We start from the raw sequence: 24,361 nt of genomic DNA on the forward strand, positions 1-24,361 counted from the left end.
ACAATGCATGTAATAGACTATCTTATACCATATTGTGAGTTATTGTGATGAGAACTTGTAGCCCGTGTTTGTATGTGAACGTTGGCATCTTGAACTAAGCCGCAAAGCTGCAGGGTACAGGTAGATGAAAAAGTGGGGAGACGTATGGTTGTGGTGGGTCTGAAATGGTCCTCTTGATTCATGGTGTCATCCTATGGGCATTTGCTTTGTCTTTTTGTTTTTCAGTATAAATTCTTTTTGTTTTTGTATTTATCTTATTTTAAATGGAAGATGTTGATTGAGGCATTTTCTGTGGAATTCAGAGTAAGGATTTGTTGAGTTGAATCCGTATGTATGAGATTTTCTCACAGAAAATTCACTCGAATTGCAGAATTATGCTGGGTTAATGTGCTTACAGGGGCAGCTTTATGTTCATTCCTGAGAGTCCACCTGCAAAAACTAAACACACACAAACTTGCGAGTTTGTGGGTGTCCAAAAAAGCTGAGTTTGTGGGTGTCCACAAAAGTCTGGTATTTTTCATCCCGAAATTGTTCACAGATATATTCCTATCAGGGTATGGATTAGAAATATTTTGGGAGCTGGGCTAGGGAGGGGGCATCCCGAAAATTGATAAAGGTATATGGAAAAGGGTTTCTCTAAATGCACTTTCTTGTCACATTTCTGTAAGTAGAAATGAGTGTCTCTATACTTTCAACGCAAAATACTCACACATGTGAGTATTCTCAAGAAACAGCGACAGTTACAGATCCCGAAAAGTACTGGAATTATTTGGGAATTTCATAAAAGCTGGACATTTAAGGCAAGGAATCATCCAAAGATAGAATTATCTGGTTGTCATCAGTTAAGTTAATAAAATTCATGCCATATCATCTGATAAGTACAGGAGGACGCTGATAGACAATAAACAGAGTTGGACTTGGAGCTGAACACTGAGGTGCCCCATGTTCCATGGTTCTGAGGCAGAGTGGAAAGGGAATAGTTATATAGCTTGTTTTCTATCTTCTAGATAGGATTGAATCCAAACAAGTGCTCGTCCGCTCTTCTGATCTCTAATAATCTGGAAGCCAGGATCTTGTGATTAATCGCGTCAAAGATGGCTGATAGGTCAAGTAATACTAAAGCCACCATTTGACCACGATCTACTGCCATCCACAGTTCATCCAGGGCTGACACCAGTGCAGAGTCAGTTCCATAAAACGCCTGATAACGGCTTGTCTCCCTCATCCAGGAGAAGGTGCATTTCCAGAACTAAGATTTTAGCCGGGAAAGGCAACTGAGGGATTGAGCAAAGCTGCTGTGACCTAAAGGGTCTGTAACGTTTTTAAGAGTAGAAATACTACAGCCCTTTTCCATAAACGTGGACCAGCCCCTTCTTCAAGGACTGGTTACACATGGTTAGAAACTAGGGGAACAGATGTTCTACCATCGTCTCCCATAAATATTTAATTCACAATTATTTTGTTATACATTTAAAATACAAATGCAAAATTAATGTACAATAAAATTTAACTAAAAATATTTTACTTTTTTAAAAAGTTTAATAAAAATAAATAAATTCCCTGTTCTTTATCATAGAGGGATCTCCTCCCAGGTGGCGCAGACCTAAGTCTATGTGTGCAAAGTTACTACTTGTAAGTTATATTCGTAACTTTGACTCCATCGTCTGTTTAAAGGGTGTAGGAATGTAAGTCTACACTTTGTAGTAAATTTACACTTGGAAATGGTCATCACCTTGCTGAGCTGCCCTGCGTCACAGGGAAGGGCAAGAATATGCCATTTTGATCCAACATGGTGCATTCTTGTCCTTTCTCCCTAAGCTGGCACCTTTTTGGCAGCCTATTGCCAACACAGGCACCCTTCTATCATGGTGCAAGGATGCTAGTGTTGCTTGCAGGATTGCTTTTGTGCAGGGAGGGGCACCTTCCTGCTCAACAAACAATCCTGAGAGACCTTTTCCTCTTTCTATGTGTGCTGCACCATGCAGCACACATAGAAAGAGGAAAACATGATGGAAATAAAGATACCTCTCCTTGTTATGCCTCTCCTGGGGAGGTGTATCATTTTTGCGCATTTACAGGTTTACCAGGTTTGGAAATTCTGGAAATGCAAAAAAACATGGGAGTTGCATGGGAACACCCATGGAAAGGCTCCCTTGTAAGAGTACGTCAATGCAGCAATTTGCGCTGCCTTGTCTTACTCCATATTTTTTAAACCATTCAAAGCCACGCAAAGTGGCCATGTGTGGCTTCAAAAATATGACTTAGTGGTTTGTGCCACGCATGTACCATGTTGTGTGGTGCAGGTATGGCCAAACCACTAATAATATACCGCTTCATTTCTGAATAAATCAGTGGATGCATGAATACGTGAACCTGGTTTGGTGTGCCACAATGAAATATAAATATTACCTTCAAGTAAACTAGACTAGCATACTGTTGCAGGAGCCACAGTGATAGAAAACGTTCTTTGTCTTGAGGTTTTAGTTGTGTTTCTTAACTGCAAACACTAAAACAGTCACAAATATCAATAGGTCTCACGTGTTTTCAACCACTTTGCCACTGTGCTAGGGCATAGAAGTTCAGAGGCCAGCTTTGCATGGTTTTTCATAACAAAAATAAAAACTGTTCCAATATGGTCACCACACATGTCCAGTGGCCATCTTGAAATGGTTTTCCTTCAGCTTTAGGAAAAATTATTCAAATTGGGTACACATGCCATCCTTAAAACAGAAGAAAAAAATTGCAAGATGACTGCTGCACATGTGCTAACATGGGTGGCTTTTTAAAGTGATTTTAAATCTATTTTGAAGAAGGCTGACCACTGGTACATCAGTGGGAAGTGATGACAGAATGAGGTGAGGTGGGGAGGGAGGTTGGCATAGGGGAGACTAATTATCAAGAGAGTGGGAGGCCAAAGAAGAGGGGAGGAACAAGGATAGATACACAGAGAAAATATTAGCTCATGCACTGTAATGGAAGAATCTGACATCAGCAGTGGAAAGCAGTGGCGGCTGCCACTGAACTGGGGTGGTGAGGCAGAATAAAAAAATAAAGAAAAAACCCCACTTACCTTTCTTCCTGAGATGTGATTGGTGTGAAAGCGCTCACACAGGGAGTGGAAGCCTGTGCACTTTTTCCACCCGGCTGTTCAATACAGCTGGGTGGAGAAATGAAAAGTGCGCATGTCTGTTTGGTCAGCCCAACACGGCCAGCCAAACAGACATGCACACTTATTATGCACTCCACTCCTCCCTCCAGCCCTCCTCCGGCTCCCTCCAGCCCAGCCCAGACCCACCCTGCCACACCCTCATCCAGCTCCCTGGAAAAATAAAATGATAATAACACTTTGTTATTATAATTTTATTTTTCTTTCCCCTTCTGCTTAAAAGCAGCCGAGCGACGCTCCTCCACCTTAGCAGAGGAGCCAACCCTGATGGAAAGATACAACTCATCCAATTAAAACACTGTGAGACCGAAATGCTTCTTGTGCTGGACAAACACAAGAATAGAGCAGAACTACTTTAAATCATAAGTAGGTAAATGAGCTAGATAAGATAATCATTGAATGATGAGCAAAGAGCAGAGACAAAGCATACTGTAAGGCTATATTGTGTTTATGTTGGATACTGTAGGTGTTTGCCAAAAATACCTGAAGCTGTATTTAGGTGAGACTTTAAAAAAAAAGGAGGACCTACCTTGTGGTCATTGTCGTAGAGCATTTTATTTGGCCACACTGAAGTATGAAATGTCCCCGCAGCTACCTTGGTGCCTGATAACATGCTTATTGATTGACTTTTGGGTCTACCAAAGTACTTTTCTGCATAGTTGCCAAGTGGTGCCTTCAGAAATGTGACACTTTCAATTAGACCTGGTTTTTAGCCAACAACAAATTCCGTTCTGGGTCTAGTAGTTTTGCTTTTATTATTAGAGGTATGAGTGCAAATGTCACAACGGGCAACCTCCTGTGGTTAGAAAACCTTGAGTGCTTGAAGATGGCACACATGAGGCCACTTGGTGGCTACAAATCTGTAATTCTGCTTTTAATATGTTTAAAGGGTCAGTAATGTGGGCAGGGACACAAAGCAGTAAAGCGCTGGCTTAAACATTGTCTAGCTCTGCAACTACTATGAGTGTAGATTTAGGGCCTCTTTAAAAAAAGACGTTGAAATGTGTGAAAATCTACACATGGAGGCTTACACTGACACTTTGTGTAGATTTACATATTTTTGGAGATTATCAAAAATATTCACCAAGACAATCTATGTATAACATAGATTTCCACCAGGATGTCTGAGAATGCTGTGGAAATGGTTGTACAAGAAAAAACAATTAGCCCAAAAATCCCAGTCTGATGCAAGCTTTGGACATAGTTGAGAGTATCGAAGACACTTACACAATCTGTGGGAACAATTACCAGTCTAGCATTGGAAAAAAAAGTTATTGACAGCAACAACAGTGTTATGCAAAAAGTAATGTGTGATGGACCCAAAGTCAATTTGAATTTTGGGAAGACTTTCTGCTTTAAATGTTTCAAGTGTGGCAATCCTAACATCTTTTGAAGAACTCTAATTGCTATGCATGTAATTCTATTTGCTGTCATTGTGGTTAGATAAGGCATTTTGCCCGCATGTGTAAGAATGCAAAAGGACATAGTGTGACTGAAATCTCTGAATTGAGTCAAAAAGCAATTTTGCAAGCTGTGTTTTCGTTGGTGAGTGTCAAACAAGTAGACTTAGAGGTTGATGATGGGTGTATCATTCTGCCTGAATGCGAGATTATAATTGGTGGAAGAAATCTAATAGTGCTAGCTGATTCAGGTTCCCTTTTTATCCTGGTGGGGAATAAGAATTGTGGGAAGATATATGGAAGTGAAAATATTGCATTGTTACTGCCTGACATAAAGCCAGAGGGAAATTGGGGAATGAAGATTGATCTAATTGGTTATACTGTAATTAACATTAACTCCAAGGCGAGGGAGTGTGTGAGAAAGATTTACGTAGCTAAGCATGGTGATAATCTTCTGGTGTGGTGCTCTCAATCCCAATTTCCATGATCAAGTTCTTTTGATTGGTATCATTGGGCTGAATGTTGAAATAGTCGAGGAGTTTTTAATGTGTCTAAGGATGAACTTGGCTAGTTGAAAGTTTTCACACAAAGAATAATTAAAGAAGAATGTGAAGCCTATAGTACATAAAGTGAGAAGAGTACCAAACCTTATGCAAGAAGACTTGGATAGGTGGCTACCGATGGGGTGGTTGAGAGAACAGAATCCTCAGAGTGGTTGGCTCCTATGGACAATGGTAACATGCTGAAAATGTGGGTTGATCTAGAGATCTAAACCAAAGCACCTGGGTTGATTGTCAGCCCTTAGCTTATATCACTGAGGCTTTGGCTATACAAAAAGTTGCTTGTACTTTCAGTGTCATGAATCTTTCAACTGCTTACCATCAAATACCAGTACATGAGCACTTCAGAGCGTTCACGTCCTCTGTCACACCTTTTGGTGCTTCCAGATTTTTGAGGTTACCATTTGACCAGGCTTCAATGGCCACATGTATCCAGAGACATGTGAAGGATATGTTGAAAGGAACAGAATCTGTAATGTTTTTTCAGGATGACATCCTAGTGTATGGGAAGGACACACAGGGTCCTGATGAGATACTGCAATGAGTATTCACCAGGTTTAGAGACAGAGAATTTACGCTAAGAAAAGAAAAGTGCAAGTTTGGTTTGAGCACAGTCTCATATTTAGGCCATAATGTATCAAGTAATGGTATGTGCCCAAAGTTAGATTTGGCTAACTCCTTCATTGCAGCACCATCCCAAACTGATAAAGATCAGGTTAGGTTGTTCCTGAGTCTGGCAGACTACTGTTCCAAATTTGATCTGAATTTTGCAAGTGTGGTACAAACTATCAGACTCCAGTTCTAAATGGGTGCAAGTGTTGATTGGTCCAAAGATTGCGAAGAAGCTTTTAAGATCATTAACGTTGAAATTGGTAGAAAGCCAATCCTAGGGCATTTTGTTGTTTCTAAAAACCATTCTCATGACAAAGGCTAGCTTGAAAGGTCTTGGGGTGGTTTTATCCCAAGTAAGCTCTAAATGGGTGCAAGTGTTGATTGGTCCAAAGATTGCGAAGAAGCTTTTAAGATCATTAATGTTGAATTTGGTAGAAAGCCAATCCTAGGACATTTTGTTGTTTCTAAAAAACATTCTCATGACAAAGGCTAGTCTTGGGGTGGTTTTATCCCTAGTAAGTGATGGTGAGGAAAGGCTTGTGGTTTTGTGTCATGTTCACTTAAGAGGGCAAGGGAAAAATATTATGTTAGTGAATGGGAGGCTTTGGCATGTATGCTAGCAGTGCATCATTTCAGGTTTTTCTTGTGGAGTTTACCATTTGTGCTGAGATCCAATCATAGGCCCTTGTGAGGCTGCAGAGATATTGAGAACACCACTCTACAGATCAAAAGGTGGGTTGAAAGTCTGACTGAGTTCAGTTTTAATGTGGCGTATATTCTTCAGCCTAAGAAAGTTCCAGCAGACTGCTTGTTAAGGTTACCTGTGGATAAATCAGTTTTGATGGATGCAGACATTACTATAATGTGGGTTAACAAGCCGGCTGTATGAAAAAAGGAATGGGATACTGAAGTGGCTAAGGATGATGTAAAGGAAGTATGTGGTGGCAGGTTTGCCCAATCTGAAATACGTTTTTTGGGAATGTCAGAGATGAGTTATGCGTTGTGAATGGGGAGCTTTACCGTGGACTTGGTTGGTTCCGCCAGTAGGTCTATGGGAGAGAATGATCAATCTTGCCCATAAGGGGCATTTCTGAAGAAACTTAACCAAAGCAAGAGTAAGAGAACTCTATTGGTGGTCTGGGTTGGGCAGACAGGTTGAGTGTGCAGTGAGACATTGTCTTCAATGTACGAGGAATGTAAGTCCAGGTGGGTGAGGACTACTCCGCTGTCATTTGTTGAAATTCCTGTGAAGCCTTGGAACAAGTTAGGGTTAGAAATAGTTGACTCTTTTGAATTACTGCTACCTGGTGAAAGGTATGTTCTTGTTGATTATACTTCTAAATGGGTTTCTGCTTGTTGTGTACAAATTGTATAACCACCAGTTGCACACTGTCTTGGAATTTCTGAGGGATGGCTTTGCATGTGAGAACATACCTGTTTAACCTGGCATCCTTCGTGTGGTTTCCCCTGTCTTTTTGCATTTGCTTCCTCTATTTCTGACTGTGTGCTGGACTTTGTTTTTGCTAGTTTTTGGTACTTTGGGCACGTTACCACTGCTGACCAGTGTTAAAGTGGAAGTGCTCCCTGTATAAATTGTGATTATGATTGGCTATCTGTGATTGGCATATTTGATTTACTAGTGAGTCCCTAGTAAACTGCACTAGTGGGCCTGCAGCACTGATTGTGCCACCCAAATGAGTAGCCCTGTAAGCTTGTCTCTCACCTGCCACTGCAGTATTTGTGTGTGCAGTCTTGCACTGCCAATTCTACCTGGTAAGTGTACCCACTTGCTGGGCCCAAACCTTCCCGTTCACTACATGTTAGTCACCCCTAAGGTAGGCCCTAGGCAGCCCCATGGGCAGGGTGCAGTGTATTTAAAAGGTATGACATGTACTGGCGTGTTTTACATGTCCTGATAGTGAAACACTGCCAAATTTGTTTTTCACTTTTGCAAGGCCTTCTCCTCCATAGGTTAACATGGGCACTGCATTTAAATATCTTTTACGTGCAGTTTCCCATTGGAAGCAGATAGAGATGTGGAGTTTGGGGTCTCTGAACTCACAATTTAAAAATACATCGTTTAGTATAGTTCGTTTTTAGATTGTCTGCTTGAAAGTGCCACTTTTAGAAAGTAAACAAACCCAAATGATGGACGGAATGCGGAACCAATCAAACATTCACCCCAGTCACAGATCTGGGTTTAGTCCATCAATTATTTTGCTCACTGTGCCACCCAAGTTTGGACCCAGCCATATGGAAATCAGTCTTGACCCCGTTCACCATGGGAACAGTCCAGCCCGAACTGCCAGGCCAGGTCCTCCCTGACCAAACTGAGGTGGCATGGTGAGCAATTGATTAATTAAACCCAGATCTGTGACTAGGGGTGAATGTTTCCGCATTCCGTCCATCATTTGTGTTTGTTTACTTTTAGAAAGTGGGCATTTTCTTGCTTAACCATTCTGTGCCTCTGCCTGTCTGTGGAATCCACGTTTGGGTCAAACTAACAGTTGGGCTGTTTGTAAATGCACTCTAGACAGTGACAGAAAGGGAGCTGTGTTGTGTCCTGCATATTCTGATGAGTAATCCTGGGCTAGAGTGGGTAGGGAGGAGCCAGCACCTGCACTTAAAAGGGCTGTGCCTGCCCTCACACAATACTGACTCCAACCCCCTAGAGAGTGTCTGGGGCATGTCCACGAAGAGGCAGAGTCTTGTACACTACAAATACTATTCTTGGAATTTGGCTACTTCAAAGGCAGAAATGAGTATAAGTAGTGGTCCAAAACCCCAGATTCTTTAGAACACTTCTGGATCAAGAGGAATCCCTGCCGAGTAGAGGAGCTGAAGAGCTGGAGGAGGAGTACTGCACCTTTGCTGTGTTTGCTTAGCTGGGTTGGCCTGCAGTTGCTGCTTCTGCCTTAAAGAGGACAAAGACTGGACTTTGCTGTGTATCCTGCTTGTGAAGATTACCCTGAGGGCTTGGACTGAACTTGCTTCCTGTTAAGAAGTCTCAGGGGCATCAAGGATTTCATCTGCCAGCATCCAGGCTCTCTTGCCGAGACCCCCTGACTTGCAGAGTGGTGCCACATCCAGTCCCTTGGTCTGTGGAAGGAGAGAAAATGCATGCACTGGAGCCTAGCGTCAGAAAAATCAATGCTGTGCCTGCATCGCAGCTGAAAAATCGACACAGCACAGTGAAATCGGTTTTATCCCAACTTCCTATGCAGATGATACTCAGATTATCATCTCGATTAACAAAGACATGGAGGAAGTGGCAACCCGCTTTAACGCCTGCATGATAGCAGTGAACAGCTGGATGAAGGCCAATTGGCTAAAACTAAATTGCGAAAAAACTGAGATTCTGTGCTTTGGAATCAAGAGGGAACACTGGTCTTCCATTGGTGGCCCAAAGAGTGTGGCACTCTTCCTGTGCCAAGGTCTACCTCTAGGAATTTAGGATTATTGTTCGACGATCAACTGCCATTTAAACCCCAAGTCAATCAGATAATCAAAACCTGCATGTGGACTCTGAAGAAATTAAAAAAAGTCTTTCCTTTTATTCCACAATCTTGCAGAATTACTGCTACTTTGGCCCTGGTCATCTCCAGATTGGATTACGGGAATGCGCTTCTGCTCAACCTGGATAAAGAATCGCTAAATAAGCTGCAGTTGATGCAGAACACTGCTGCTATGCTTCTACTGAAGCTGTCCCGCGTGGCCTCTGTTAAGAAGTGCCTCAAAACTGGCTTCCGGTGGCCCAGCAGATCTCTTTTAAGGCTCTCTGTGTTACTCACAAGGCCGTCCATGGGATTGGGCCTAAAGCATTGACCACCAAGCTGCAATGGTATAGACCTAAAAGGCTGTTGTGATCTGCCTCCGCCGATCGAATTCAAACTTCCCGTACCAAAAAGGCGAAGTGGGGAGACAGAGCGTTCACTATCGCAGCTGCAAAAGTCTGGAACTCACTCCCACTGGAATTAAGGCTAGAACATAATTATCTGACATTTAGGAGACTGGTTAAAACCTGGCTCTTCCCGCGATAAGATTTGGAGTCTCCCCGTTAGTGGACACAGCCTCATCCAGTTAGCGCTTCGATGCCCTAGGGCCGGAATGCGCTTTATAAATACTCAGTACATACATACATAACCAGCTCAACACCGATTCATTGCTGTTGTGCATCCAGATTTACCATGCATTGTCCCTGGGCGTCAAAATCTGCAACATCACAGCACAGACCTGAGGCTGTTTGTCCGGACATCGAAGCATCCCTTCGCTGCATGGGAAGAACCGTTGCATTGCTTAACCAGAGGATAAAGAAGCAACAGACGGCCTCAATTGCAAGGAAGGAATCAACGCATCACATGCTTTTCTGACGAACGCCCACCTGTGCAGCTTTATTTTTGATGCACACCAGGTACTTTGTTCTAAAACAATGCATCCATTGATTTCTGTAGATTAAGACTCTTTTTTACTTTAAAAATTCATATCTTTGCTTGTGTATGTTGGATTTTTGCTGTTTTGGCCTTGTTTGATTTAGATAAATATTGGCTATTTTTCTAAACTGATGTGGAGTCCTTTTGTGGTGTTTTCACTGTGTTACTGTGTGTGTTGGTACAAATACTTTACACATTGCCTCTGAGATTAGCCTGACTGCTTGTGCTAAGCTACCCAAGGGGGAGAGCAGGGGTTATCTGAGCTGGGCATCTGTCTACCCTGACTAGAGTGAGGGTCCTCACATGGACAGGTGGTGAACTGACTGCCGACTAGAGATCCCATTTCCAACAATACCCAAGACCATTATCACTGACGATGGAGTCCAATCTTTGCCCATTGAGATGAAAGAATTTTTAGAAGGCCTTGCCATTGTACATCACCACACCACCTTGTATTCTCCATAGGCCAATAGCTGGTAGAAAGCATGGATCGCTTTGTGAGGGTGTGTGTTCAATCTGCTTTGGAGATCAAGGTACCTCTAAAAGCAGTTATTCGAGAGAAGTTGTGGATGCATCAGAATCTTCCCAACAATATAACTAATAATGTATCACCATTCTGGTTTTTGAAAGGTAGATGGGCAGATTCCAAAATCAACCCATTGTGGTTGGTTTGCATAAAACATGAGGGGGTGGATTTCCTTGCTGTGAGGGATAATCAGAGATGGTACAAGAGGTGTTTTGATGAAAAGCATGGTGTGTGTGACCAGAAATGGGGTGTGGGAGAGCTCGCTTTTGTGAAAAAAGTAGTTTGGCAATCTAAAGGCAAACCTACGTTTTTTGGGCCAAAGTATATTATCCTGTAAAATTATGTGTTAGTTTTGAGTGGTGGTGAGGTGTGGAGCATGTCAAAGTTGTTTAAATGTGGAGCTGAAGGTAATTTGCTTCAAGATTTGTCTGGAGCATCATCAACCCTTTCACCGTCTTAGTGTCTCAACAGGGCTGGTTGGTCTCATGTTGATCATTATCATGCACCGTCCAGTCACAAAGTGATCCCCAGTACTTCTCATATCCAGAGAAGACCATTACTTCTTGAGGATTACGAATCATAATAAAAGGACTACGCTGATCAGTCTGCATTATGAATTGAAGTAGACTATTCATGCAGGTCATGTATTTTTCTACCCGCACTATGACTTGTGGCAACTTATCATACATTTCATGTGCTTTCCACTTTGACGTCAGGTTGCACCGGCTATGTCTATGTTTCTAGTGTTGTATTCTGTTAGGGAGGTTAGTGTGTATTTATTTCCTCCTATTTTCCCTCTCTTCCTCATTCAAAATTTTTTGGCCGGTATTTTCTTTTTGTCTCAGTACTTTTGTATTTATTTCCTCCTATTTTCCCTCTCTTCCTCATTCAACATTTTTTGGCCGGTATTTTCTTTTTGTCTCAGTACTTTTGAAATTCCTTAAGGAAGGAGATATATTGTAACCTGCAACTGATTAGTTAAACCAGGGTTCCATCTAACCATGACTCATTTGTATATGTGGGTACCATGGGGACTAAAGAATGTTGAATGTGTCTTTGGTGACTGGGGAAGCAGTTGCTGATGTGGCTGTCTGATGACTGCTGGGCTGAATCTGTTGGTGGAATCAATAATCTTGAAGAACTATGTCTGTCTCGTTTTCCTTGAATTCCCCAAAATCCTTTTCAGGAGACTAGAGACTGGAAAATGAGGTAATAAAAAACAAGGGTGGTGGTAAAACTGGTAGAGCAAGTTGGGACGTTTTCCAAATCGGAATAGCTCAGAAACCCTATGATGAGACAGTGGTAGTAAGTCCAAAACAAAATGGAGACAAAATCAGACATTAACTAAGCGACTGCTCCTAAGGGCTGTTTGACAGCATACCGGGGCAGTGGTTTTCACATTATTTGATCAGGTAAGGAGAATTTCTCCCCCAAAGATGCACATATGCCACCCAAACACAAACTGGTACAGGCAGCCAAAGAAAAGAGGAGAAAATGACTTCAAAGCTAGATCCCTTAATGATTAGGTGTATGAGAGAGGAAACAAGGATGATGAGTGCAAGTGAAGAAGCTCTCACACACGGAGAATCCATGTTGACAAAGGCTCTGAAGGTCCTCAAGTAGACACCACACAGCGCTGAAAAAGGTACTCACTTGGAGTCAATTTGCATAAGAATAGCTGGGGCAGAAAAGGACATTAAAGTAGTCAGCATCCCATTTGAAGTGATGCTCAAAAAGTGAATGAGCTTAAAGACTCTGAGCAGATGATTCTTAAGTTTAAGCAGTGTGCTCTCTCATCTACACCTTGAAATTGAGAATGGGTTTTCTAGAAAATAAGGCTACAGGGTTAAACCTCATGATCATTTTAGGTCCCAACCATCCAAATGGGGGAAAATTTAGAAAAGTGTCACAGATAATTTTGATCCCAAAACATGAATGCAATTATTGTCTTTCTAGCTGAGATTCTAGTGGTGCCGAACTAGTCTAGTTACAGATATTACAGAGTGGAATAATCAAAGTTAAATGCTCTTCACATAGCATTTTTAATAATGCACCCTCACCAGCATACGTATGGAGGCAGTAGGCCAACGAGGGGCGAAGACTGCCAGCTGGAGCTTTATCTCCTCCCTCCTCTCGCTGTAACTGGTCCAACCCTTATTAAATGGTGTCACAAATTAAAGGCCCAGATATTCCATTATGCACTGGTTGCCTTTTAATGGAATTACCAAAACTGTTATTCTGCCCAAGAGTGACTTGAAGCTGGGCTGGGGACAAGGCTGATCTTCTGGCCTTTGCCTCTAGACTCTGCTAACAGATACTCACTAGGCTTGTATTGGTTGGGACGGACTTGCTGCATTGTGTCTGCTCCCATGTCTATATTGTCACTGCTGTTGTGATTTATGACAATACATATTCATTAATTTTTGTGCCGAACTTTAACACTCACATACTTTCTGTCACTCTCTCTGTCTTTCTCTCTTCCTCCCCCTTTGTAATTAATATTATCATGAGAGGACGTGACCCTCAGCGTTTTGCATCAATACTTGACAATAAGAATGTCATTGTTCATCAAAACTGTGTGTGTGTGTGGTGCACCTCCCTCCGAAAACCCATCAGAGCATCATGGCTGCCCCTCTTACCTTTGAAGTGCATGTAACTAGCATACATGAGGGTGGTAGATGGATCAACACTTGTCAAAAGTGGGCGACCTTTTCTGGATATTCTTCCGTTAAAGAAGCTGTTGATTTTTTCTGTTGCTTGAGCTGGATCAGAGAAACCAACAGCTCTCACATACAGGGCGTCCGCTGATGGAACCAGGTCATACACATAGGCCCCGGACAAGTGCATTCCTGGGGTCACGAATAAGAAGGCCAGCTTTGAAGCATCAATGTTGTCCTCTTTCGACAAAAGCAGACTATCAATGGCTTTCAGTGACGAAAATACAATGTGCCCATCTAGCTTAGATGTGCAATTTGACCCACCAGATGGGAACCCCAAAAACTCCTGAAGATCATCAGAAGTGTTCTTGGAAGCCCCTAAATAAAATGAGACCAGGGCCCCATAGAGATTAGTGGGTGATAACAGCACTGTTTCCATTTTGTGCATTTCTTTCCATGCACCAAAGAAACGGAAACCAAGGATATTCACTAGTTTAGTCAAGTAGAGCAGCCTCTGGTGTCCTTTGGGACCAAGACTTTGTGATTCCAGGGAGAATCGGTCTCGCAAGCCTTCCTCTTCGGCTGTGTTTTTGGAATCAATCAGGATGGGGATGAATATTTTCTCCTCGCTGGTAGTTTGGTTCTCCCTCTCAAGCTTCTCACACGTGCTCTGGTTGTAGGCGAACAAGTGGAATGGATGCACATAAACACGGTTGCACACTGAGAGGGCGATGCACGCAGTAAGGCATAGCAGAATCAGTCGTGAGTTCATGGTGAGGCCGGATCAAGGGGAATTTCAGACACCTATTAGAAACAACAAAATAAAAGTTATTGAAACCTGCTTGCCTATCCGTCTTCAAATGTCTAAATGGCCTACATCCAATTCACTTTGTAGTACAACATGGAAGATTGGTATATAGAATTTCCATATTGCCCCTCAAGGCTGGATCACTAATCACACAACATGGTACATGCATGATGCAAAACTTTATGTCAGATTTTTGAAGCCACACAAAGCCACTTTGTCTGTCCTTAAATGGCTTACAAAATCTGGAGTAATGCACTGCAGCCCAAATCTCTGTGTTGCAGTACTCTGCACAAGGGAGGTGTTCCATGTGCTTTGCATGGGTTTTCCCACACAACTCTCATGGTTTTTTATGCATTTCCAGATTTCCCAAACCTGATAAAACAGGGACTACACCAAAATGATACATCTCCCCAGGAGAGGAGTAACAGGGGGGAAATGTCTTTATTTCTCTTCTTTATTTCCTCTTTCTATGTTTCCTGCAGAAAGATACAGGAATATGCCACCAAGGATTGTTTTTGTGCAGGAAGGTGCCCCTTCCTGAACAGAAATAATCCTGCATGCAACGCAGGCACTCTGGCACCATGGAGCAAGGGTTACTGCATTGGTGGTAGGCAACCCATATGCTCTAGGCAACCCATTGTGTGCCAGCGCAGGGGGCAAGAACAGGAATGAGCTGTATGCTGTAAATATGGCACATTCCTGCCCTTTCCTAGTGACAGTGCAGCACAGCAAGGTGACGTGCTGCACTGCGCCACTTTGCCGTAAACATGGCCCCCAATGACTGCTCAGATTCCAACTCCCATCACCTATAAATAAGTTCTTATCCAACACTGGAAATTTAAAGACACACCAGCTCAGACAAACTTCATCTACAGTGCAACAGAAACCTTGCTGAAGAGGGCATTGTGTGGCATATTATAACGTGCATGCACTTAGAATGTAATATACATTAAATATTTTTCTGGATACTACAGAAGTTAGTTTAAGAAACAGAGTGCTGAAGTGCCACACAGTGAGGTCAGAAAAGGTGATATATTAAGATGGATGGAACCATGGTGTTCTACTGAGGGATCGTATAGTTCGGGGGAATGACTTATCATTGCCACCGAGTTCTGAAATTAATGGTATTGGAGTCACCACACGTTACTCAAGGAGACATTATAAGGGAAACGAACAAATGTGATATATTTGGCTATAACAATCGCCCACATATTAGGAAATATTAATGCCCTGAGGAAGTTCACATGTAGTGAACGAAACCCGTTGGCTCTTTTTCTTTGATGTATGAAAGCAAATAAAGATATTTGGATGGTCCTATGTTTCCTTGAACTCTGTTGGTCCCCCTCCATCTATAATACATAGACTTTGGACCGGCTCGGTCGCACCTTTGGAGCAGCGGGTGCTTGGGTTGGGAGCACAATGTAACAAAATACTTGGGATAAGGAGTAGGTGCATTTTTTTGGGCTTGTTGCTCTGATTGGATGACATTGCGGATGGGATTTGTGAGGCTTTTTCTTCTCAACCACAATTCCCTCAGAAGGCACATTTTCATCAACTCCAAACCTTCTAGTAACCTGTATGCAGTAAGTAGTATCATGAGCCATGGCAGAATTTCAGAACAACCCATCATTTTCGACTAAACCTATTTAAACCGAGGCTATCCTGAAAATCTAGCATGGTTCCATACCTTGTGTACCAACATAGGACAGTCCTGGTTCAAGCGAGGAAACACAATGATCTTTCAGTATCATTTGCTTTTTAAAATTTTTACAGACATAAAATATTTCATGCTGTCCAGGGCCAGACTAGGAACCCAAACCAGCATTGGCAATTATGTCAGATCAGCTGGGGGGGGTGACCCCCATTGCTGCAAAACAGACCCCTACCCTTCCAGCCTCCCGGGGAAATGCCTGATGCCAGCTATGGCCAGTTCAGCCCTAAAGCTGTCTCATTTAAAGTTTGGGGAGCAGGAGTCTTTCCAAAACCAGCAGAGCTCCATCATGCCAAATTTAGCGTTTATCCACCGCATTTAGAAGTGAGCCAAATGTTGAATTTCTGGCAGAGGAGACTCAGCTGGCTCTGCCATCAGAACTTTACCAGTGCCTTGTCCACCACAAGGCTGTCAGTCAGTATATGTTGGAAGACTTGCTCTATTTAGGGTGAGCCGGACAACATACATTTTTCCTGGCTGGGCTGCCTGGAAAAGCTTGGTAGTCCAGAACAGGAAACAATACAAATTACTTCATCCATCGCAGCCCTGGGAGAAACCACCTAGTGCATAATTTATTTTTTGTTTTTCGGAAAACAACCCAACACTGTGAGGGTTTGTGTCTTACAAACAAATTTGCCAAGCAGAACCAAAAGAATATGGAATCTGTATGGCAAACATCTCTGCCTTCTGTGCAACCGGCACACTGGACAAATCAAGGAACAGAATCAGATACATGCCAGGCAGGTAGGAATCTCAATATAGGACAGGTCGTCCTCTCACAGAGAAGTGGGGGCCGTGTGTCTGCTGAGCTTGTGGATTGCACCCTGCTTGCCAAGGTTCAACTCACCTGCTCAGTAGGAAGTTCATTCTTTATTTAAAAGGTTGGACATATAATCTTTGGAGGTTAACTTATAAAAACTTGAGTAGAGTTCATCCTTTATGGGGGTTCTAAAAAATTAACGGACTGCTTATTAATTTTTGCCTACATGATAGATTAATCTACTCTCTTCTTAATTCAAGAGAATTAGTGGACTAACAGCATAAACAAGTGTAGCAGAAATCTGTATTAGCACAAATGTATTTTCTTTTTTCCCTGGTCAGGAAATTATTCAATTTTCCTTTGGTATAATTCACTTCCCTATCACCTCATGAAATATGGGGATTACTGAGTATAAGAAGGTGGGTTGCTTGTTGAGGAGGGTGAAACTCTACTCAAGCTGGAACCACCATCCTTTTCAGTGTGAAGTCACAAACTCTAAATTAACCTGTGCGCAACCCGTGGTTTCTTGGCACAAATCAGTCATGCTTGACTGGAGGCAAAGTGTAAAGTATTTATGCAACAGTTCAAACAGTAACACAGTGAGAACACACCACAGAAGGATCCCTCATCAGATGTAGAAAAATAGATTATTCGTTAATAAATATAACAAGACCAAAATGACAAAAACAATCAGTAGAACTGGAGATATGAAGTTTTATATGTTTCTAGGAATATAGCTCCAAAAAGCACAAAGCAACATTCGTGGCTGTCTAGTCGTGCCGGACCGGGACAAAGGACCCAACTAGGCCTGCTGAACAAGAGTATCTTAAGTCCTGGTTGCAGAGCATTGAGTTCTGCGTTGAAGATGCATTGCGCAGCCGAGGGGATGTGCTGGTTCTGAGGAGCTGTGAGGCTGTGATAAAGGTCCTGCGTTGTCGTCCCTTCCTACCCTGAGGCTCTGGTCAGGAGGCCAGCCAAATAGCCCTTGGAGTCACTCTGGGGTCCTGGGCTCAACAGATGCAGGTCCAGTCCTTCTCACCAAGGCCAGAGGGCTGCAGGCAGCAAGTCAGCACAGCAAGGTAGCAGTCCAGCAGAGGGGCAGTCGCGAATGATATAGGTTCATTTTAAGTATCAAGGTAAGTTCTCTCGTTGTTTAAATTGGCATGATACGTCTCTTTTTTTACTTGTTTCGATTATTTTGTTGCCACTGTGCATGTACGGGTTTACCTAAATCGGTTTCGGGTGTACTAAATCCACACTTTCACCAAATTGTTTTGTTTATGGTGTATGTGGCGTCAGAGTCAGTTTTCGGTGCATTGAATTCATGTGTTTCATCAGATGGTTTGTGTTCACAACATGTTGGGTATGAGTCACTTCGCCTATTGACGGGCATTTATATTTATTTCGTGTCCCCTGAAGCCGTTGTTCGGTATTAATTTCTTTTTAGTCACTTTTATTGCTCCTGTGTTAGTATATTTCATATGATTTTATCTTGCAATTGCTTTCACTTGAAGATGGTTTTTGAATATATGGCTTGTTGCCTTTTAGATCCTGCTTTCTAGAGAACAAGTGACATGGTCTACTAGAGGGTGTTGGTTTTACAAGAGGGGGTGTTCACAAGGTTTATAGCATTAATTCACTGCCTGTTATGAAGTTTTCTATTGTTTTATTGAGTTTAACAAGAAGTTTGAATTTACACATTGGTATTGGGCGCAGTCCTCAACAGTAGGTTATACATATATAACTTGTTTCAGCAGATATTGAGGTCATTATAATTTGGTTTTCTTGAATAACGTTGGAATAATATTCTTTTGCAGCTACTTTCTCTCTGAAGAAGGCTACTTTTATGCCTGAAACGCAGTGCCCTGGAGTTCTGAGTTTTCCAAAAATCACGATATGCAAAATGATGATTTGACAACAACACGCATTAACAATTCTCAATTTCTTTTCTGAATATGCTTAATGTCCCTTAGTCAAGTGTGCAGCAAGTCTGTACACAAAGCTGTTATAGGACACATTGCTGTAGCACTAGGAAGAATTGGATTTGAAGTTGCTCAAGATGAAAGCAGTTTATGGATATACAGCTTGTATGCGTGCAAATAAGGAAGTTATCTGTTGGAAGAATAAGGCAAAAGCAATTCTTTCCAATGTATGTATGATGGCGCTCCGGAAGCTCATTTTTTCTTTTCAGGCTGCCAGGAAAAGCCCAGAAGTCCAGAACAGGAAACAATGGAAATGACTCCCAAATGCTTGGAGATGAAGGCCTAACGAAACTGGAGGGCCACCCAGACCCAGCCAGGAACCGAGTCATTGTACTGTGTTGAGGGGGGGTCCTGGAGCTCAGCACCCCCCACCCACGCACCACAGGGGCTAATGTTACACCACTGCTGGGAGAAATCTCACAGAGTCCTGTTTATTATTACTTTTTTCAGAAACATACTCAAGCTTTAAGGGTTTATTTCTGATAAAAAAAACGTTCCCACTTCATTCAGTCTTATATTCAGTGCTTTAAATGGGCAAGTACTGTCTGGTGCTGAGTACTTGCACTTCTTTAATTTGAAAGGGAGAGTACCTGCACTTCTCAGCACTGATGGAATACATTTAAGCCCTGATTTATACTTTTTTTGCGCCGCATTACCGTCATTTTCTGACGCAAAAGCGGCACAAACTTACAAAAAAAAATTGTATTGTGATTTTTTGAGTTTAACAAGAAGCTTGAATTTACACTTTGAATTTACACATTGATATTGGTAAAATACAATTGTATTTTGTAAGTTTGTGCAGCTTTTGCGTCAAAAAATGATGGTAATGCGGCGCAAAAAAAGTATAAATCAGGGCCTTAATGGTTGAATACCAGCACTTCCCAGAAGCAAATAGGTACTCTTAATAGTGAGTACCTGCTTGAATATTTCCATTTAAAGCACTGCTTATAATGAAGGCGAGATGATCCGCTATACCAAAGATAGAAGAGAAACCTAAAAGAACAAGCATGGACAATCGCCCAGTGTATAATGACTGATTATCAACAAGGTCAAACAGAGCTGTCGCTGTTTGATGCCGGGGTTGGGATCCTTGAAACGGAGAAGGGGTTTCCTAAGGGATAGATCTAGCCGTATGGCATTCGGTAAAACACAGTGATTAGTATATCATTACTGGTAACAACACATAATTTCTTTGTATGAAATCTCTGCAATCATTTCTCAAACTCCTCGCGCACTGCTCAATAGTTTCATACCAAAACTGTGAGCTAGAAGAAATGTAGGCATTTCTGCAAGTTGCATTTTTTATAAAAGTTTATTTGTGGCTTTGTGACAAGTTGAGGACAATGCCATTCAGTTCTTTAAATGGGAAAAATAAGTGCAGGTGCTCATGCCCTGATCTGTGGACTATGGGTGGGGCGTGGGTGATGCTGTTACGAAGACATTTCTTGCATCTCTCGAGTATTATTTTTTGTCCTTACATAGGGTACACAAAAGTAATTTTGCATTTTTATATTATGCACAGTAATGAATGGTGTAGGCACATTAAGAAAGAAACCTTGAAAATTAAAAACTATGATCTCATTCTGTTTAACAACAGGCCCCATCTGTTTAACATGTGCTTTTCAGGTGTACAGAGTAACAGAACTATGGTATCCCGTACCCAGAAACTTCGAACAACCTTACACTAGCCGTGCCATATACAGGTAGGTTACTACATCTCTTGGCATTTATATTGGCATCTTCTAAATGAACTGTTTGCACCACCAAGAATGACCTCATTCTCTATTGGCATAAAGATGAAAGGTAAGTACATTCTTACAAAAATAGCAGCATCACATCCTTGAACATGTAACCTACTGAGATAGCTGCATAAAAAATACAAATCTGTAATATGCATGTTATACGTTGTACTTTGCAGGACGCACATTAAACATTTACACTACTTTACGATGAGTCAAGACGGTGAGTAATCAAAACACTGATCCCTCCTGCAGGTGCATGAACCATCAGAGTTATATTATTGTTAATATCATCACCTGAAAATTGCTGGACGCACTAAGGTCTCCGCAGCAGGGGCCTTCATTCAAAAGATATTTTTTTTTCTAGCTATACTTATTGGTTTTCTATCCATGGCAAAGGCACAGCACTGATCACATGACAGTACAATTACTTCTAGCATGAGATTGTATCACGGACCCATTGCACTCCGCTTACAATATACAACATCCCTCTGTGGAGATATGTGCCACAGACCCCTTCCCTTTGCGTTCATCTGAGATGCACAGTGTGGCCACCCAGGGGGTGTCTAGAGGTCAAGATGGTGATTCATCCTCCAGGAACTCAAAATATATTTTAAAATGCAGCCTCTTTCTAACCAATTAAGTAATCTAGGACATATCTACGGTTACATATGTCCTTGTTTCCAGCTTCCTTGAGGCAGAGTTTTAATAACATACCTATACGTTGGCTGTCAGGCTACAGTTTTTCTGACTCCACCCCTTTTTCGCACCCACAGCTAGACCTCTCAATTTATGGGATCCAGGATTAAGGCCCATATTTATACTTTTTGACGTCAAACTGCGCTAACGCAGTTTTGCGTCAAAAAAATTTGCGCCGGCTAACGCCATTCTGAAGCACCATGCGGGCGCCGTATTTATTGAATGACGTTAGCCGGCGTTAGCCGCCGGCGCCGTCTGGTGTGCGTTAAAAAAAACAACGTACACCAGGCAGCGCCGGCGTAGGGGGATATGGGGCTTGGGCGTCAAGAAATGGGGCAAGTCAGGTTGAGGCAATTTTTTCGCCTCAACCCGATTTGCGCCATTTTTTTTCACTCCCAACCCCCATAGAAATGACTCCTGTCTTAGCAAAAACACGAGTCATGCCCTCTTGCCCAATGGCCATGCCCAGGGGACTTCTGTCCCCTGGGCTGGTCATTGGGCAAAGTGGCATGTAGGGGGGCACAAATCAGGCCCCCCTATGCCACAAAAAAAAAAAAAAAAAACACTTACCTGAACTTACCTTAATGTCCTTGGGATGGGTCCCTCCAGCCTTGGGTGTCCTCCTGGGGTGGGCATGGGTGACAGGGGGTGTCCCTGGGGACATGGGGGGGGGCACCTCTGGGCTCCTTCAGAGCCCACAGGTCCCTTAACGCCTGCTTTTTGCAGGCACTAAAAAACGGCGCAAAAGCGGCCGTACGTCATTTTTTTGGACCCGCCCACTCCCGGGCGTGATTTTTGCCCGGGAGTATAAATCCAACGCACATGCCTCGGAGTCGATTTTTTAGACGGGAACGCCTACCTTGCATATAATTAACGCAAAGTAGGTGTCCACGCTAAAAAATGACGCTAACTCCATGGACTTTGGCGCTAGACGCGTCTAACGGCAAAGTAGAAATATGGAGTTAGTTTTGCGTCGAAATTGCGTTAAAAAAAACGACGCAATTCCGGCGCAAACGGAGTATAAATATGCCCCTACATTTTTTCCATTTCCAGCACTACTTTATCTGCGCAGCAGAACAGAAGTGGGCATCCTCCGGTATAAAACTTTTTTGGGAACTGTTTAGCTATGTTAAACCTACTGTCTCACTGCCACCTTTGTCTCAAAGCTCCTTCCCTGCACTGATCTCTGATCCCTTTTCCCAGAGCCATCCCTTCACTGTAGCTAGATTGGATACTTCAAACCAAAGTACAGTTCTGCCGAAACAGTGTAGACACCCCACAGAGAAAGGCAGATCGACTCTGGGGAGTCGCACTTGCTACAAGCTAAACCTGGTATGTGCGCTTCATGGACTGGCTGTCCTTTCTCACTTCTAGCTGTTTTATGAAGCTTTCAGTGGCTTTGTTTGCTTTTTTCTTACCGCTCTCACGGCATGCCATTGAATGTTTTTGTTAGTTATATTATGACATTACATTCAGATATGCAGAACAGGTAGGGTGAAACCTAAATAAAACATATTTTTTTCACTTTTCTGTGTGACTGCACATTTTTGTTTTGTAAATCACTTATTGGATTGGGCTGGTCCTCTTTAAAGTATCTTTCTCAGGATGTCCAGGAGATACCGCCACTGTGTATACTGTAGTTATTTTTCTCACAGCAGGTAGCACTGAGACTGACAATATGGCACTATGAAGTGGGAGATCTTTCTCAAGCAGTAATCAGGGACCAAATAAGGGGTGGTCTTGCCTTGACATTTCCTCTTCTTGAAAAACAGAAACTATAGCCCCAACCCTCATCCCTGCCATCCACCAGATGACAGTACTCAGGGGGACTAACCTGTTAAACTTTATTAAACAAAACTCCTCTTGGAATCTGTAAATGTATCCTGGTCTTCCCTCCTCACTTTAGTATCTGAGTCTCCCCCATCCAGCCACAGGAATGCAGGAACTGCACTTCGTCTGTCTGGAAAGCTGCCCCCCCATGTTGCACCATGCTAAACCAGAAGCATCCAAATGGATTCCACTTTACTTTGGTAATGAATACTGTGAGGCAAGGTTTAAGGATAAACATCAGAAGACATCCACTCCAGCATTTGAAGAATCTCCTTTGCAATGGTTACATTAGTTGCATCACTTACCCTGTATATTATCTCACATTGCTCATGAGGTTACTGCCTAACTCAAGGGCAGCCTGACATTCTTGATACTCTCCTATGTATGTGTCCAGCCATTACTTTATACTTCCAGCCCCTGAGCTGATCAGCTGTCTTCTAAAGTCTACTATACGTTCCCAAAACTCTATATGAAAATTTTGACCTAAATTAAAACTTCCCATTGTTGCCTCTCGTTTTTACTTTGAATGACCTTTTCCTTACTTCCCATGCACATTTTTGAGTAACCTCTCGTGTTGCAAATTGCCACATCTTATTACAACCAGCCGCCCTTGAAAGTCATACCTTGCAACCTATTCATAACTAATCTCCTCTATTTTTATCTGTTTAACCCAAGAACTGTCTACTTGGACTCATATATCTCCCCCATCAATGATCATACCTAACTCCTAATAATTTAATCCACCACAAAGACACTGGAGAAAATGCATGGAATTGTCTCCTTGAGAGCGCAAGACTAATCTCAATCACCAGCAGTAACCACTAACCTTGGGTTGCCGAGCAGTGTATTGCCCGGCATTATATAATTGCAATTAGAGTGCAATACAATGTAATAGGTGTGCATTTCATATCTAAAACCTAGGGGCCTGACGCATGAAGATATATGTGAATATACTGAAATGGCAATTTTTAACAAATCACAAATGAGACAACATTGCGACTTAAGAGGTATTTCTTGCAAAGTAGCGACTCTCCCATAATGGCAAATGTATTCAAGGAATCACTAATCTGAGATTTGCTAACAATGTTTACTTTAGCGTATATGCAAATATTTGTGTTTTCATTGGCTAGCTCTACTGGTGATCTATGTAGATATGCTTGTACCACACACTCAGTGCCGGCTTCAGTGATGATGGAGATTGATGCAACAATCTTTTTTGGCACCCCCATGACCTTCTCCACAGACTCCCTAACTACCACCCTCCAACAGTGCCCCTCATCTCTCCCTTGCCCCTCTCTCACATGCGTTACATTTTGTTTTATAGCATTTCTCATACCAGTGTAGGGTGTCCGGGTGCTTTACATCACACACATTATACTGAGACAGTGTATTATTTGCATGTGCAAATCAGTCTATAGGAAACGCTACATAAAACAATGAGGATTACAAGGTGTAGGAATTATATATCATCCATACTATTA

At 42.4% G+C, this 24,361-nt stretch overlaps 1 protein-coding gene across 2 annotated transcripts in view; it reads right to left on the minus strand.

Annotated features, from left to right (window-relative positions):
* Window positions 1-24,361, minus strand: part of AGT (angiotensinogen) — a 122,500-nt gene that overhangs the window by 34,192 nt on the left and 63,947 nt on the right. For both annotated transcript variants that reach the window (XM_069234442.1, XM_069234443.1), the window contains one exon: window positions 13,334-14,155. In XM_069234442.1, coding sequence (XP_069090543.1) covers window positions 13,334-14,123 — 790 coding nt within the window. In that variant the 5' untranslated portion in view covers window positions 14,124-14,155. The remainder of the gene's footprint in view (window positions 1-13,333; window positions 14,156-24,361) is intronic.

Source organism: Pleurodeles waltl, chromosome 5 (assembly GCF_031143425.1).
Source record: "Pleurodeles waltl isolate 20211129_DDA chromosome 5, aPleWal1.hap1.20221129, whole genome shotgun sequence".
Classification (NCBI taxonomy): Eukaryota; Metazoa; Chordata; class Amphibia; order Caudata; family Salamandridae; genus Pleurodeles; species Pleurodeles waltl.